We start from the raw sequence: 13262 nt of genomic DNA, 5'->3' as shown, positions 1-13262 counted from the left end.
TGTCCCGCAGGGGGCAGTGCTGCTCCTGTTCCGCATGGGGACAGTGCTCCTCCTGTCCCGCAGGGGGCAGTGATGCTCCTGTCCCGCAGGGGGCAGTGCTCCTCCTGTCCCACAGGTGGCAGTGCTCCTCCTGTCCCGCAGGGGTCAGTGATGCTTCTGTCCCGCAGGGGGTAGTAATGCTTCTGTCCCGCAGGGGGCAGTGATGCTCCTGTCCCTCAGGGGGCAGTGATGCTCCTGTCCCACAGGGGGCAGTGATTCTCCTGTCCCACAGGGGGCAGTGCTGCTCCTGTTCCGCATGGGGACAGTGCTCCTCCTGTCCTGCAGGGGGCAGTGATGCTCCTGTCCCACAGGGGGCAGTGCTTCTCCTGTCCCGCAGGGGTCAGTGATGCTCCTGTCCCGCAGGGGGCAGTGATGCTCCTGTCCCTCAGGTGGCAGTGATGCTCCTGTCCAGCAGGGGTAGTCATGCTCCTGTCCCACAGGGGGCAGTGCTCCTCCTGTGCGGCAGGGGGCAGTAACGCTCCTGTCCCGCAGGGGGCAGTGCTCCTCCTGTCCCGCAGGGGGCAGTGATGCTCCTGTCCCTCAGGGGGCAGTGATGCTCCTGTCCCGCAGGGGGCAGTGCTTCTCCTGTCCTGCATGGGGCAGTGATGCGCCTGTCTCTCTGGGGGCAGTGATGCTCCTGTCCCGCAGGGGGAGTGGTGCTCCTGTCCTGCAGGGGGCAGTGCTCCTCGTGTCCCACAGGGGGCAGTGCTCTTCCTGTCCCACAGGGGGCAGTGCTCCTTGTGTCCCGCAGAGGGCAGTGCTCTTCCTGTCCCACAGTGGGCAGTGCTCCTCCTGTCCCGCAGGGGGCAGTGACGATCCTGTCCCGCAGGGGGCAGTGATCCTCCTGTCCCGCAGGGGGCAGTGCTCCTCCTGTCCCGCAGGGGGCAGTGACGCTCCTGTCCCGCAGGGGGCAGTACTGCTCCTGTCCCTCAGGGGGCAGTGCTCCTCCTGTCCCGCAGGGGGCAGTGATCCTCCTGTCCCGCAGGGGGCAGTACTGCTCCTGTCCCGCGGCTCCGGGTAGAAGGAAGGAGAGGGGCGGGGTAGAGTGAGCGCAGATCGTGCTGTAGAGGAGAGATTGTGTTCCCTCTTCCCCCGAATCCTCTCTAAACTCCCTCCCGAACCCTCCACCCTTCCACCCTCTAAACCCTACCCCTCCCCGCAGCTCGCACAGGTAAGCGCCTTCACACTGCGCCGCTTTAAAGCGCTTTTTAACCCGGTTTATTTTCTCGCGGTGGAGATCAGAGCGGGGAGATCAGCGGGCGGAGCGCGCTCTGCGCGGACCAGGCCCCGGATTAGCTGCGCCACTGCTACTATACCAGCCCGTTAACAACAAACCCGCTAATACTGATCTATTCTCACCGATATCCGCCAAGATTCACTCCAACCGCTTTAACTGCGGAGGATTTACCCATTCAGCGTGCGAGGTGTATTTATACAGAGAATGTGAGTCATTTACTTTACAAACGGTAGCTAGGCTAATAGCTAAGCTAACAGCTAGGCTAGGCTAGGCTAAGGCGCGCGAGTGATTGAGTTTACAGTCAGGGTGAATGGTGGTAGCTGAGCTAAGCTAACTGTCCAGCCTGACCCGTTAGTCGCATTAGCTACACTCCGGTACACACTACCGATATTATGGTCCTGAACTGTTCTTTGCGAGTAATTTACTGTGTACACGCTTTAGCTAAATATCGGCTTTATGTAATCTAACCTCTTATTGACCTCGCTGAGTAACTCTGGGTAATGCCGCGCTGGGTAACGCTACGGTGGGTAACTCTCTGTAACGGTACTTGACTAAACCTATCGTGGAGAATACTGCGTAGAGCTACGCTGCGTATAACTACTTTGGGTAACTGGGTAACGCTGTGGGTAACTCTGGATAAAGCTACTGTGGGTAACTATGTAACGCTACCCTGGGTGACTTAACTAAGTAAAGATACTGTGGGTAACTCTGGTTAAAGCTATGCTGGGCAACACTACTGTGGGTAACTCTTGGTAAAGCTACTGAGGGTAACTGGGTAAAGTTACCGTAAGGTAACTCTGGGTAACGCTACGCTGGGTCCATGTTACACTACGGCTATATTGCCCTGATACGACTTATCAGTGTTTTTATTGATGTGTAGAGCTGAATACAATTTTCTTCTTTTAATAGTAAATAGTTTTTATTTGTAAAAACAGCATTCAAAGTTTTTTTAGTAGTAAAAAATGTGTTAGGACTTGTACTGCTGGACTGTGGGCATTAGTTAGCTGGCTAAATGTAGCCTATCTGGCATTAATTACATTTTTTCATTTCCCAGATAGCTAACTAATGTTCAAACCCCAGTCACAATTTGTTCCCCTAGGTACCAAAACACAGTGTTCCTAACTCTGGTCTAAACTTTACAAAAAGTATAGTTGAGTTCTTTGTTGTTTATCTTTTTCTTGCACTTTGGATAAACATGTTTTTGTGATTACTTAAAATTTAGTTTCTGAAATTTACACAGAAGCACAGTAAATTAACATATGTGTACTGTTATGTTGTTGAATTTGTACTCAATCTATAATGAATGCATTTTATTTTTTTAAATAGCACCCATTGCTGACACAGATGTGCTACACAGCTGGTCTGTAGAAAAGCATTGCCAAAAGAACAGGTGTGGGCTAGAAGGCTAAAAAGCCAAATGACTGTTATCAGCTATCTAGTTACATATTATTCTCCTATAACCAATGCATAGTTTATTCACTTCTTCTTTGTACCTGGTTTGGTAGGCCGGATCCAAAAATGTTAATCCGATTTAAGCTTTTGTTTTTGTTTTTTCTTTCGTTGGAAGGTCAATGCAACAATTCTGACCTTCCTTGGCTGTTCAAGTTTCTAGTGATGCTAATTTGCTATGTAGATGTGGATGTGAATAGATTGCACTGGCAACTGGCAAAATCGACTCTGATGGGAGTTCTAGTACTTTAATACAGTTGGTGTGGCATTGGGCAGGCACACCATGCTGCAACTAAATCAATCAAAGTCCTTGGGCAAGATGCCTAAATCTACATTTTCTTGTTTGTCTAGTATGATTCAATTGTATATGGTTCTGGATTTGAATGTCGGCACTATAGTGTGGTACAATGCTTACACTACCTTTACTTTTGGCTGTGTTTCAGTATTAGAATCACTGCATTTTAAGCCTGAACAGACAGACTGCATCCTGTCTTATGCTGTGATGCAATTGAAATGTCTTCGTTTGCTCAGCATTAGGCCAGACAGGGACATAAACACTGAATTTAATACTGAGAGCTGTGTCCTGCCTTTCACTGGAAGACTTGTTTCTTATTTTGTGTGGCTGGCCTGTGCTTGTGTTTAGTTTGACTTGCATGGAAGTCAGCATTGCTGTACTTATGGAACCCATCACTACATCTGGCCTTAGCTGCACAAAGAGCTCACTACGTAGTTCAGAAAACACTATTTATTGCAGTTGTACAGCAGTGCACTGCCCCTGGAGACAATGAACCTTTCTAGTGGCCAGCATTCAGCTGGGTGCTTTTCAGTTATGTAAGGAAGTGGTGACCACTGATGTATCCCTGTCAAACTGAGGTGTGCTGTGGAAACACAGAGGTGTCTTGTGCCGTGCATTGCTAGCTTCACAAGATGACATTGTGCTTCAGTTAGACTGAACTTTCTGGTTCCCTGTCGTTTCATTTCTGGCATATTCTGGTGTGTTTAACAACAACAAATTGTGAGATCTGTTGCATCTGATGTATTTACATTGGAAACAAAAGCACAATGGCCAACAAGGAGTTGTACTGAAGCTGAGTTGTATGAGGTGGTTTTATAAATAATGGTTTTGTTAGGCCTCAGAATGGCTTTAGTTACTGCCAGGGTGGTCTGTGCTGTTTGTTGTAGTGATCGATCAATGTGGTTTTTTTATTGCAGATATCTAGAGAGCACAAGTGTACACGTAAAATAGTTTAGTACTCTGATTTTCAACTCAATTCCGATGACTTGAACATTGAATATTTGAGACACCTTCATGCTTGTGTGCAGTGTAAGAAAAGAGGCAACGGAACCTCTTTAACAGTTTATTTAAAACAAACACTGTGATAATACATATCTGTAATAATGAATAATACCATAAAATTTGTGAGTAATAATTCTTTAATGCTTTTTAACTTTTTACCAAGTAAGTATTTAACCTCAGAAATTGCCATTTATTCACTAGCTCAGTTGTTATATACACACTATTGACGCAGTTTAGCAGCCACGACACACATTTAGGGATATTTCCATCATTTACACCCGAGTTAGTAAGACGGTCAGAACCTTGTATGCCTTCAGAACATGCCAGTAGCGTCGTATTTACATAATAAACACATAATGTAATAAAAAATACTAATGCTAAGCTGAAGTAGTCGGTTAGCGTTGCCTATCACAAAGAAAACTAGACAGTAGACCTGCCACACAGAAGCTGCACTGCTTGTTACTAAAGCAAATCAGATGGGTTTGTTTGCTCGTTCTGTTTGGAATTCATTTCACTATTAGTTCACTACTTTGTTGACATCTGTTTGTCACTTTAGATTGAATTTCAAGTCAAGTACCATTCATACTTCTCTCATACTAATTAACTGCTTGACTTATTAAATTGTGAGTTATACACTAATTATTATTAATATTTTTTTTGCAAAATATCTATTTTTATTCTTAAGAAGTGTGATATTAGAGCTGGTTACTTTTGTATCATCAGGTGGGGACACTATAGGCCCAGTCCCAGTTCTCTTTTGTACCCCTACACCTTGTTCTCGAGTGTAACCCTTCCTCTTGGAACAGAGTTAGAAGGATAAGGGGTGAAGTCCTCCCCCTAATAATGGAACAACCCTTCATTCGCCCGATACAGATATAGCTACAGCAGTGAAGAAATAAAGTTAAGCAACCTTGCTACTGGCTAACAAGTTAACTTTAGGTCATCGTATGTCTTCAAAAAAAAGGGGGCAGGCGGTGCAGCAATTAATTATAATTGTCCATTTCTTAGTTCCTCTGTATCAATGAGCTGAAATTAGCTTTTTTAAATTTTCCATTCCACCTTAAATGCTGCAGTCTCTACTGTCTGTTCACTTTTTAAGGTAGAATGGTATAATTAGCTAGCTGGCTAGCTACTGATACGAACTACTAGCAAACCTTTTAAGCTTGTTATGAAGAGAATGGCCAAAAACATTGAAACTACACATTAAACTAAGGTTATATAGTGGCTATTGTCATTTTTAACAGGGAAAGTACTAAAAATTGTGGTGTTTTTTGGTGTTTATGCTGACATCTTGCCAGTGATTATTATAGCCTTCTGTTGTAGTGTGCCTCTAAAAAAAACTCTGTTTAAAGGATCAAATAGCCCAAATACTTCTCCTACCCCTCCAGCCAGGCTAGAATCAGGGGACCCAACCTGTAGATGTAGAAGTAGAGGTGTAGGGCTGAAATGTGACTGGGCCTTAGTTTTTTTTAATTGTGAAATTTTAAATGCGTATTTTATGTGTAACAGGTTTAACATTGGTGACCAAAGAGCATACTGTGGAACCAGGTAGATCTCCAAAGCACAGGGATGGACTCTGGTGTGATTGAAGGTGGACTCAATGTCACTCTCACCATCAGGCTTCTCATGCATGGCAAAGAAGTTGGCAGCATTATCGGGAAGGTCAGTGTCTTTTTTTATTTTATTTTTTTTATACTGTCATTTGAACTATAAAACATAGTTTATTTTATAACCATAAATCAGCAGCAGTTTTGAACTGTTTCCTGTTCATGCATATTATATTGGGTGAAAACATTAAGCATTTTGAACCACAACAACGGTTCATGGAAATGCATCTAAAATAAATATGTAAAACTCTAAAAGTTATGTATTTCAGGCATTCTGACACGACTTAACTTGGTCTATTTTTGTCTTTGCAGAAAGGTGAATCTGTGAAGAAGATGCGAGAGGAGGTGAGTTCTACTCAGCACTAATAAAATTTGTAATAAAAGTGAAATTGCTGGTATTGAAACGGAAGTTCTGACCCAGAAAGTCTCGTTCTTTTTACTTTCCTTCTATGCAGAGCGGAGCTCGCATCAACATTTCTGAAGGGAACTGCCCAGAGAGAATCATCACTTTGGCAGGGCCCACAACTGCCATTTTTAAAGCCTTCTCCATGATCATTGACAAACTCGAAGAGGTATATGTCTAACTACCTACTCAGACGCTATAGCATGATATTAATTATGTAGTCTGAAATAACCATGTACGTCTGTTCATGTGGGCTGTTCAACAATTGTACTGTAACTGTGATTCCTTGTGATGTATAATATGGGAAACATTTACACAGGCTTTCCAAGGCGATTCCTCCCTAAAATTATTGTCTAGGAAAATAAAGAGGTTTTTTTTGTATTATTATTATTATTATTTTATTATTAAAGTCTGTGGTTACTATAACATATAACTTAATTTTAATGGTGTGGACAGAGTACAGTATCTCCCTAACACGTACGCTAACGTTAGCCAGCTAGCTTTAGTTTAACTAATGTTAATGAAGGAGTGAAGTCTGTTTAAACTCACTCTAGTGGCTCTCTGCAGTAATTGAACTCACCACAGGTAATATAGAAGTCAGTGTTTGAACTATACAGAACTAGCGAAGACTGACTGTAGAGTATTGTGGAGTTAAATGTGTTTAATGGATGCAGCTCTGCTACATTACACTGTATGTCTCTCTCGCTCTCGTGTGCTGCAAGTCCCATCCACTCTGAAACCTCATTGGCTAATGCTTTTTCTCTCGCTCCATCACACATTAACGGCACATTGACAATGATCTGTAATTAATGTTGTCAATTACCCCAACTAATCTTTGAAGCCCTAGTCAGAACAATGTCAAGTTGTGTGTTTAATTCAGACTCCAGTAGAGAATTTATACTGTCAAACTATATGCTATAGATGCAGGTTCTTAAACCAAGGTGTCCATTTATGCTTTAACCAGTCCTTTTATGGTAAAATGACCATAAAATGACCAGTTTTCTTTATCACATTCTCATTGTTTATAAATTTAGCTTTGTTTTGTTTTCAGTAGTTTTTATGTTGATCACTGATACTTCTGTGTTTCCTGGCAAGTTACAATAATTACTTGTTTGACAGATTTCTTGATGGATTTGATTTGTCTTCTCATGTTTTCTTTCTGTTGCTGTTTTTCAGGACATCAGCAGCTCTATGTCCAATAGTACAGCAACCTCTAAGCCTCCTGTCACACTGCGCATTGTTGTGCCTGCCAGTCAGTGTGGCTCTCTCATTGGCAAAGGTGGCTGCAAGATCAAAGAGATCAGGGAGGTAAGTACATTGTCCCTCTTTGCTGCAAAGAGGCTAATCTTTGGTTTTCTGTAGCTTGCATGCTTTGTTTTAGTATCATACCAGTACAAGCAGTTGCTGATAAAATTAGTTTAGTAAATAAATAAATAAAAACCAATAGATTAGTATTTCAAATGTTGGTGATTTGTATCGATTAATTATTCATTATTATCTCTTTCTCTTTCTCACAAGTCAACGGGAGCTCAGGTACAGGTGGCAGGGGACATGCTGCCTAACTCCACTGAAAGAGCCATTACCATAGCTGGGACGCCGCTGTCCATCATTGAGTGTGTCAAACAGATCTGTGTGGTCATGCTGGAGGTAAACAAGCAAAATTGTATTGTTCCATTTAATTGATTTTGCCTTTAATTGAAAACTGAGACTTTAAAGGAGAACTCCGGCGTAAAATTGTCTTTGGGTGTAGTAAAAAAACCTTTGTTGAATTGCCCACCTCTGCTCTCCTGTAGCTTTCAGAGATCCAGTAACTTAGTGCTTTTTGCTCAGCACTCTTTACAATGGTAGCGGTGTAAAAAGTGATTTATCAGGGGCAAAATATGCCCGAAGCGGCAGTTGTAAAGAGTGCTGGACAAAAAGCATCTAATTAGAGGTTAGATCGGGCCCAAAAAATCCGACCCAGCCCGAGCCCGTGCACGTTTTGCCCAAGCCCGACCCAACCCGAACCACAAACTGTTATTATGAGCCCGACCCGCCCCATAAACTGGCTGTTTTCGGGCTGATTGAATGAGCGAAATATGATCAGAACTATGTTCATTTACACTGTAACATAGAAGCATAGAACTATTATTTAATTAAAATGATTTTTAAGAACAGCTACACACAGTGCTGCAAGTCAAACGCGGAGGAGTTCACGTACGAGAGAGAGAGAGAGAGAGCGAGAGAGAGAGAGAGAGAGACAGACAGAGAGAGATTTGTGTGTTCTGGTGTGAGCAACTCATAGGTAAAGGTTCTTTTTTATCTCCTCGTGCTCATATTCTCCCTCAGTGTTTTCTGTCGTATTTTGCGGCTAGCGCGAGCGCTTACAACACCGCGGACCGCGAGGTGCCGCCGCGCTGCCCTGTTGTGCCGAATCCAACTCCCTGCTGAATCTGACTCCCTATTCGCGGACAGAATCAGCACAACACCCCCCGCTGTACAACTGCGGGAGTGAAAACAGCGCTTATAAATAAATTAGTTTAGTATCACTTTCAGTTTTCGTTAACAATAATAATTGGTTACTTAGCAACATTGTGATAATCACACCAGAGCTTTATTTAAAAATATAATTAAAAAACAGGTGCCTACATCTCAGACTATTTTCTGGAGCCCGACCCGGCCCGAGGAATGTGGTGGGAAATCTCGGCCCAGGTCGGGTTCGGGCAGAGAATCTAAGCTCTACATCTAATCACTAAATCTCAAAAAGCTGCGGGAGAGCGGAGGGGGGCTGTTCAACAAAGGTTAGAACTCTATCATGTTTTATTACACCAAAAGACAAATTTAACACCATATTTCTCCTTTAACTTTCACAATTTATTATTTTGGAAATTAAATACAACCATGATGTTTAGTGACTTCAAATGTTCAGTATTACCTTCATGTAGTGCTGGGGTACGTTCATAGCTATTTATGGCAGCTTTACTTAAACACAGATGTGTAACTTTTTAGTACACATTGCAAGCAGCCTTTTGTGAGAATTGATACTTGTTACTGCTGCGACTTCATTTTTAATGAAGTTGGGATGTGTAAAACAAAAATAACAGAATATGATAATTACCAAATTCTTGATTTGCAAATTCCTATATTCAATTGGATACACAACAAAGACAAGATATTTATTGTTTGTCATAATTATGTCAGTGGCATTTAATAGTTTTAAAATGACAAAAAAATATCATGAATCGCAATATTTTCTGGGAAGATATTGTCCACAAAAAATTCTTATGACAGGCCTATGCGTAAAATACGACAACGGAGACCCCGGACTGTTGAGCAACTGAAGTTGTACATTAAGCATGAATGGTAAAGAATTTCGCCTACAACGCTTCAAAAATTACTATCCTCATTCCCCAAATGCATATTGAGTGTTAAAAGGAAAGGTGATGTAACACAGTGGTGAACGTGCTCCTGTCCCAATATCTTTGGAACGAGTTTTACGTCAAATAAAAAAAATGAGTGCATATTTGCAAAAAACAATAATAATAGAGTATAATAGAGTTTAAACAAAATATCTTGTCTTTGTAGTATAGGTTGATAAGGCTTTGCAAATCATTTATTCTCTTTTTATTTGTTCTACAGAATGACCCAACTTCATTGGAATTGAGGTTGTAATAAATGAAATTTTTGTGTTTGTTTATACTTTAATCCAGTCTCCCCCCAAAGGGGTCACCATCCCGTATCGACCTAAACCCTCAGGTTCGCCTGTTATCTTCGCTGGAGGACAGGTGAGTGTCTGATTTAAGGAGTGAATTTAAGTGTTGCCAGAATATATATATATATATATATATATATATATGTCGGTTTTGCTTGTGGAAAACATTGTAATTGATCTTGTCTGAATTGCTTTCAGGCATATGCGGTGCAGGGACAGCATGCCATTCCCCAACCTGATGTAAGGCAGATCTTTTGTGCATTGTTCTCACTTTCAAAAAGTGTCAATTCTCTGTTCTGCACATGACTGATGTCTGTTCTATTCTTGGAGATAAATCCTTTAACAGGGAAAATTGAAAATGTGGTGCAATGTTTCTCTTCTGTCACAGCTCACTAAACTTCACCAGTTGGCAATGCAACAAAGCCCATTTCCTTTGGCCCCAAGTAGTCAGGGCTTCACTGGTAAGTGCAGTCACTCTAGAGTTCTTTGCTTTGCTTGCTGTTTTGACCAAATTTGTTCATTATCCTTTTTTTTTCTCTACAGCTGGGATGGATGCTTCCGCACAGACTGGCTCTCATGAACTGACCATTCCAAATGACGTGAGTTACTGTGTGAATGAGCATTAAACTAGTGTTTTAAGTGCAGGAGCTAATCTCTGTTTCTGCTAGAGATGGACCGATCGGCCGATCACCGATACCAATCTTGTGTGTGGCCAAATGGCGCATTAATGCCACACAGGTGCCAGGCAAACCTTCCACACACAGCTCTGCTTTACTGATTAACCCTAAACTCCTGAATCAGATCGGCCAAAATCAGAGGAATTTTGGCCGAAAATCGGCCGATACCGATACACTGCCGATCGATCGCCGTAGTGTTATCTGACCAAGTATTTTTTTTACTGGTTCTGTGGAATTTGCTGCTGAGCAAATACTAGTATGCAAATAAATGAAATATATATATATATATATATATATATATATATATATATATATATATATATATATATATATATATATATATATCTGAGTTAAAATCTTTTCTTTTTTTTAGTTGATTGGCTGCATCATTGGCCGTCAAGGTGCCAAGATAAATGAGATCCGTCAGATGTCTGGAGCACAGATCAAGATCGCCAACCCGGTTGAGGGCTCCAATGACCGCCAAGTTACCATTACCGGCTCCCCTGCAAGCATCAGTTTGGCTGAATACCTCATTAATGCTAGGTAAAAATACACACACACACATACAGGGTTGGAATCATAAATCACACTGCCAGGAAAAAAAAAAATTAACTAAAAAAAAATAGCAGGGATTCCTTTCTGAACAGACCTACCAGGCCCAGGGTCCCAAGAGCTCTGGTGGTCTAAATTTGTTTATTTCCAAAAAAAAATCGCCAATTCATCTATAATTTAAAGGGCTTTTTAATGTAAAAAACAATAAGAAAAAATTACAATAATAATCCTCCCCAAAAGTCTGTGAAATTTAAGATGTTTATTTTGATTATGTATGTCTACAAAACGCTGCAGTTAAAAAGAGACTTGCATTTAGTATTTGTTTAACTTCTAATACTATTCTAATGTAAGAAATGTTATCATGCCAGTTGCACTATAATTGTTTTTCTGAATATTATTTTTTAATAAGAAAAGGATGTCATGGTTTGCTTAATACTAAATGTTTAAATGTGGAGAAACACAAGGCTTATTTTATTACTGTTTCTTTTTCTTACAGACTCTCGTCTGAGGCAACAGGAATGGCTGCAAACTGATCTCATACGCCGCATCTCCATTAGCCAGTTACCCCCCACCCCCAACTACACACACACACACACGCACACATGTGCGCACACACTTTCTGTGCAAAAAAAAAAAAGCAACCAAGTATTCTCAACCTAGCTTTTGTCCTCACCCACCCAAGCTGTGCTTCATAAATATATGCTTCATGAATATATTTTCTGGAAGTAAATATGCATAGGTATTTTATTTATTTATTTCATGAACATGTTTTTAAAATCCCTTTGCTTATAGTTTTTAACTTTTTTTTTTTGTTTGTTTTCAGTGTATATCCTGTTGCACACATTTGAGATTTGAGAGTAATGGGAAAAATCTGAAGACAAATAGATTTTTTTTGTTGTTGTTGTTTGGTCAGATTTTTCTTACAAAACACATAGAAAAAATATATAAAAAAATAGCAACAGAGGGTAAGTTCACAACCTTTTTCCCTGTGTCATACAAATTTGTCTATTTATTTTAATTTATATCTAGAAAATATTTTGGGTTTGGTTGAATTTAAGCAAACCCATTGCCTGTTACCTGACTGTTCCCCCTCCTCATTTTGTTATGTCACAGGTTGTGGGGTGTTTCAGTGGATTTAAGACTGCAGTGATGTAGTTTTTGTTGGTCAACTATTTTGTCATTCCTGTTTGTTTTACATAATTATTTCCCCATAAGTTGAAGGTCATTTTGATAAAGGGTCGGGCAAGAGTGTCTTGGGCGTTTCTGATAAATTGATAAATATTACTGATATAATAATGAGTTGAAAATATTTCTTTTAAACAGAGAGAATATTTTTTTTAACCTATTGGGGTGGGGAGCCTGCAAAGGATTCCAAACTGACTCATTGTTTATATGGTGCGACTGATTTAATCAACTAGAAGGATCATTCTAGAAGTAACACTAGTTTCCTCTTTTCTCTATTTGCTTGGTTAAAATGTTTATTTTGTAAAGGAGAACCTAAAACCTTTTTTGTGCACGTTTTCAGAATATTGTAGATTTGAAGTGCAACAGGAATGAAGAATTATAAATGCAAATTAAAATGATGTGAAATGCTGAAACAACTAACTGAGATCTCTGTGCTTTTCTTTTGCCTTTCCACTCTCCACATTGTTTCTGGGTTATAAAAAGAATATATAGAAAATATATACAGATGTCTTTGCTTTAGCACTGGGTAACTGCAAACAAATCCCCTTTTAAAAAAAATAATATAATGCTTTATATTGATGGAAGTCACTGGAATCTTATGCCTTCTAAATTGTAAAGGCTGAAAATCCAGAGTCCTGGGCTTTTAACACATTTTAAATAGGGGTGCCAATAATTATGGAAGGGGCTGTATGTACAAACACACACTTATACACTTTTACATACATGCACACATGCAATGTCCCCTCCAAAATTATGGGAACAGAAAGGCTGTTTCTTTTTTTGTTTGCTGTAGACTGAAAACACTTGGGTTTGCCATTAAAAGATGAACATGAGAAAAGATCAACATTTCTGCTTTTATGTCCAGGTATTTACACCTGGATCTGATACACAGTTCAGAAGATAGCAGCTTTTATCTGATCACACCCATTATTCTTGTGAGCAAAAATATTGGACCAGACTTATAATAGATTAAAATGAATAAGACTTGATTTTTAAATGCAAATCTTTCGCTTGCAGTAACTGCAGCATCTCTGTGACCCACTGACGTCACTGATCTTCTGCATTCTTCTGTTTTTTTTTTAATCCGTGGGTTTTGGGTCATTATCTTGCTGCATGATAAAGGCT

General features: G+C 40.6%; 1 protein-coding gene across 2 annotated transcripts; it reads left to right on the top strand.

The window, feature by feature from the left end:
• Window positions 1-1052: 1052 nt before the first annotated feature.
• Window positions 1053-12557, top strand: pcbp2 (poly(rC) binding protein 2). 2 transcript variants are annotated; one of them, XM_007247968.4, is made up of 12 exons: window positions 1053-1210; window positions 5532-5684; window positions 5942-5974; window positions 6085-6201; window positions 7209-7340; window positions 7551-7679; window positions 9722-9796; window positions 9922-9963; window positions 10112-10184; window positions 10267-10322; window positions 10774-10943; window positions 11449-12557. In XM_007247968.4, exons 2-12 carry the CDS (start codon window positions 5592-5594, stop codon window positions 11483-11485), a joined length of 957 nt encoding a protein of 318 aa, XP_007248030.1. In that variant the 5' UTR covers window positions 1053-1210; window positions 5532-5591; the 3' UTR covers window positions 11486-12557. The 2 variants fall into 2 exon arrangements, with proteins under 2 accessions (XP_007248030.1, XP_007248031.1); XM_007247969.4 differs by lacking the exon at window positions 1053-1210 and adding an exon at window positions 1348-1482.
• The last annotated feature ends 705 nt before the right edge of the window (window positions 12558-13262 follow it).

This window comes from Astyanax mexicanus, chromosome 12 (assembly GCF_023375975.1).
Source record: "Astyanax mexicanus isolate ESR-SI-001 chromosome 12, AstMex3_surface, whole genome shotgun sequence".
Taxonomy (NCBI): Eukaryota; Metazoa; Chordata; class Actinopteri; order Characiformes; family Acestrorhamphidae; genus Astyanax; species Astyanax mexicanus.
The sequence above is the reverse complement of the archived record's forward strand: the minus strand, read 5'-3'. Positions and strand labels throughout refer to the sequence as shown.

Excerpts from the sequence above, each read along its gene's own strand:
- pcbp2 (XM_007247968.4), top strand. The coding sequence starts at position 5,592 with ATGGACTCTGGTGTGATTGAAGGTGGACTCAATGTCACTCTCACCATC. Across the intron at positions 5,975-6,084 it reads TGAAGAAGATGCGAGAGGAG|AGCGGAGCTCGCATCAACAT; the intron begins GTGAGTTCTACT and ends CCTTCTATGCAG. Across the intron at positions 6,202-7,208 it reads TCATTGACAAACTCGAAGAG|GACATCAGCAGCTCTATGTC; the intron begins GTATATGTCTAA and ends GCTGTTTTTCAG.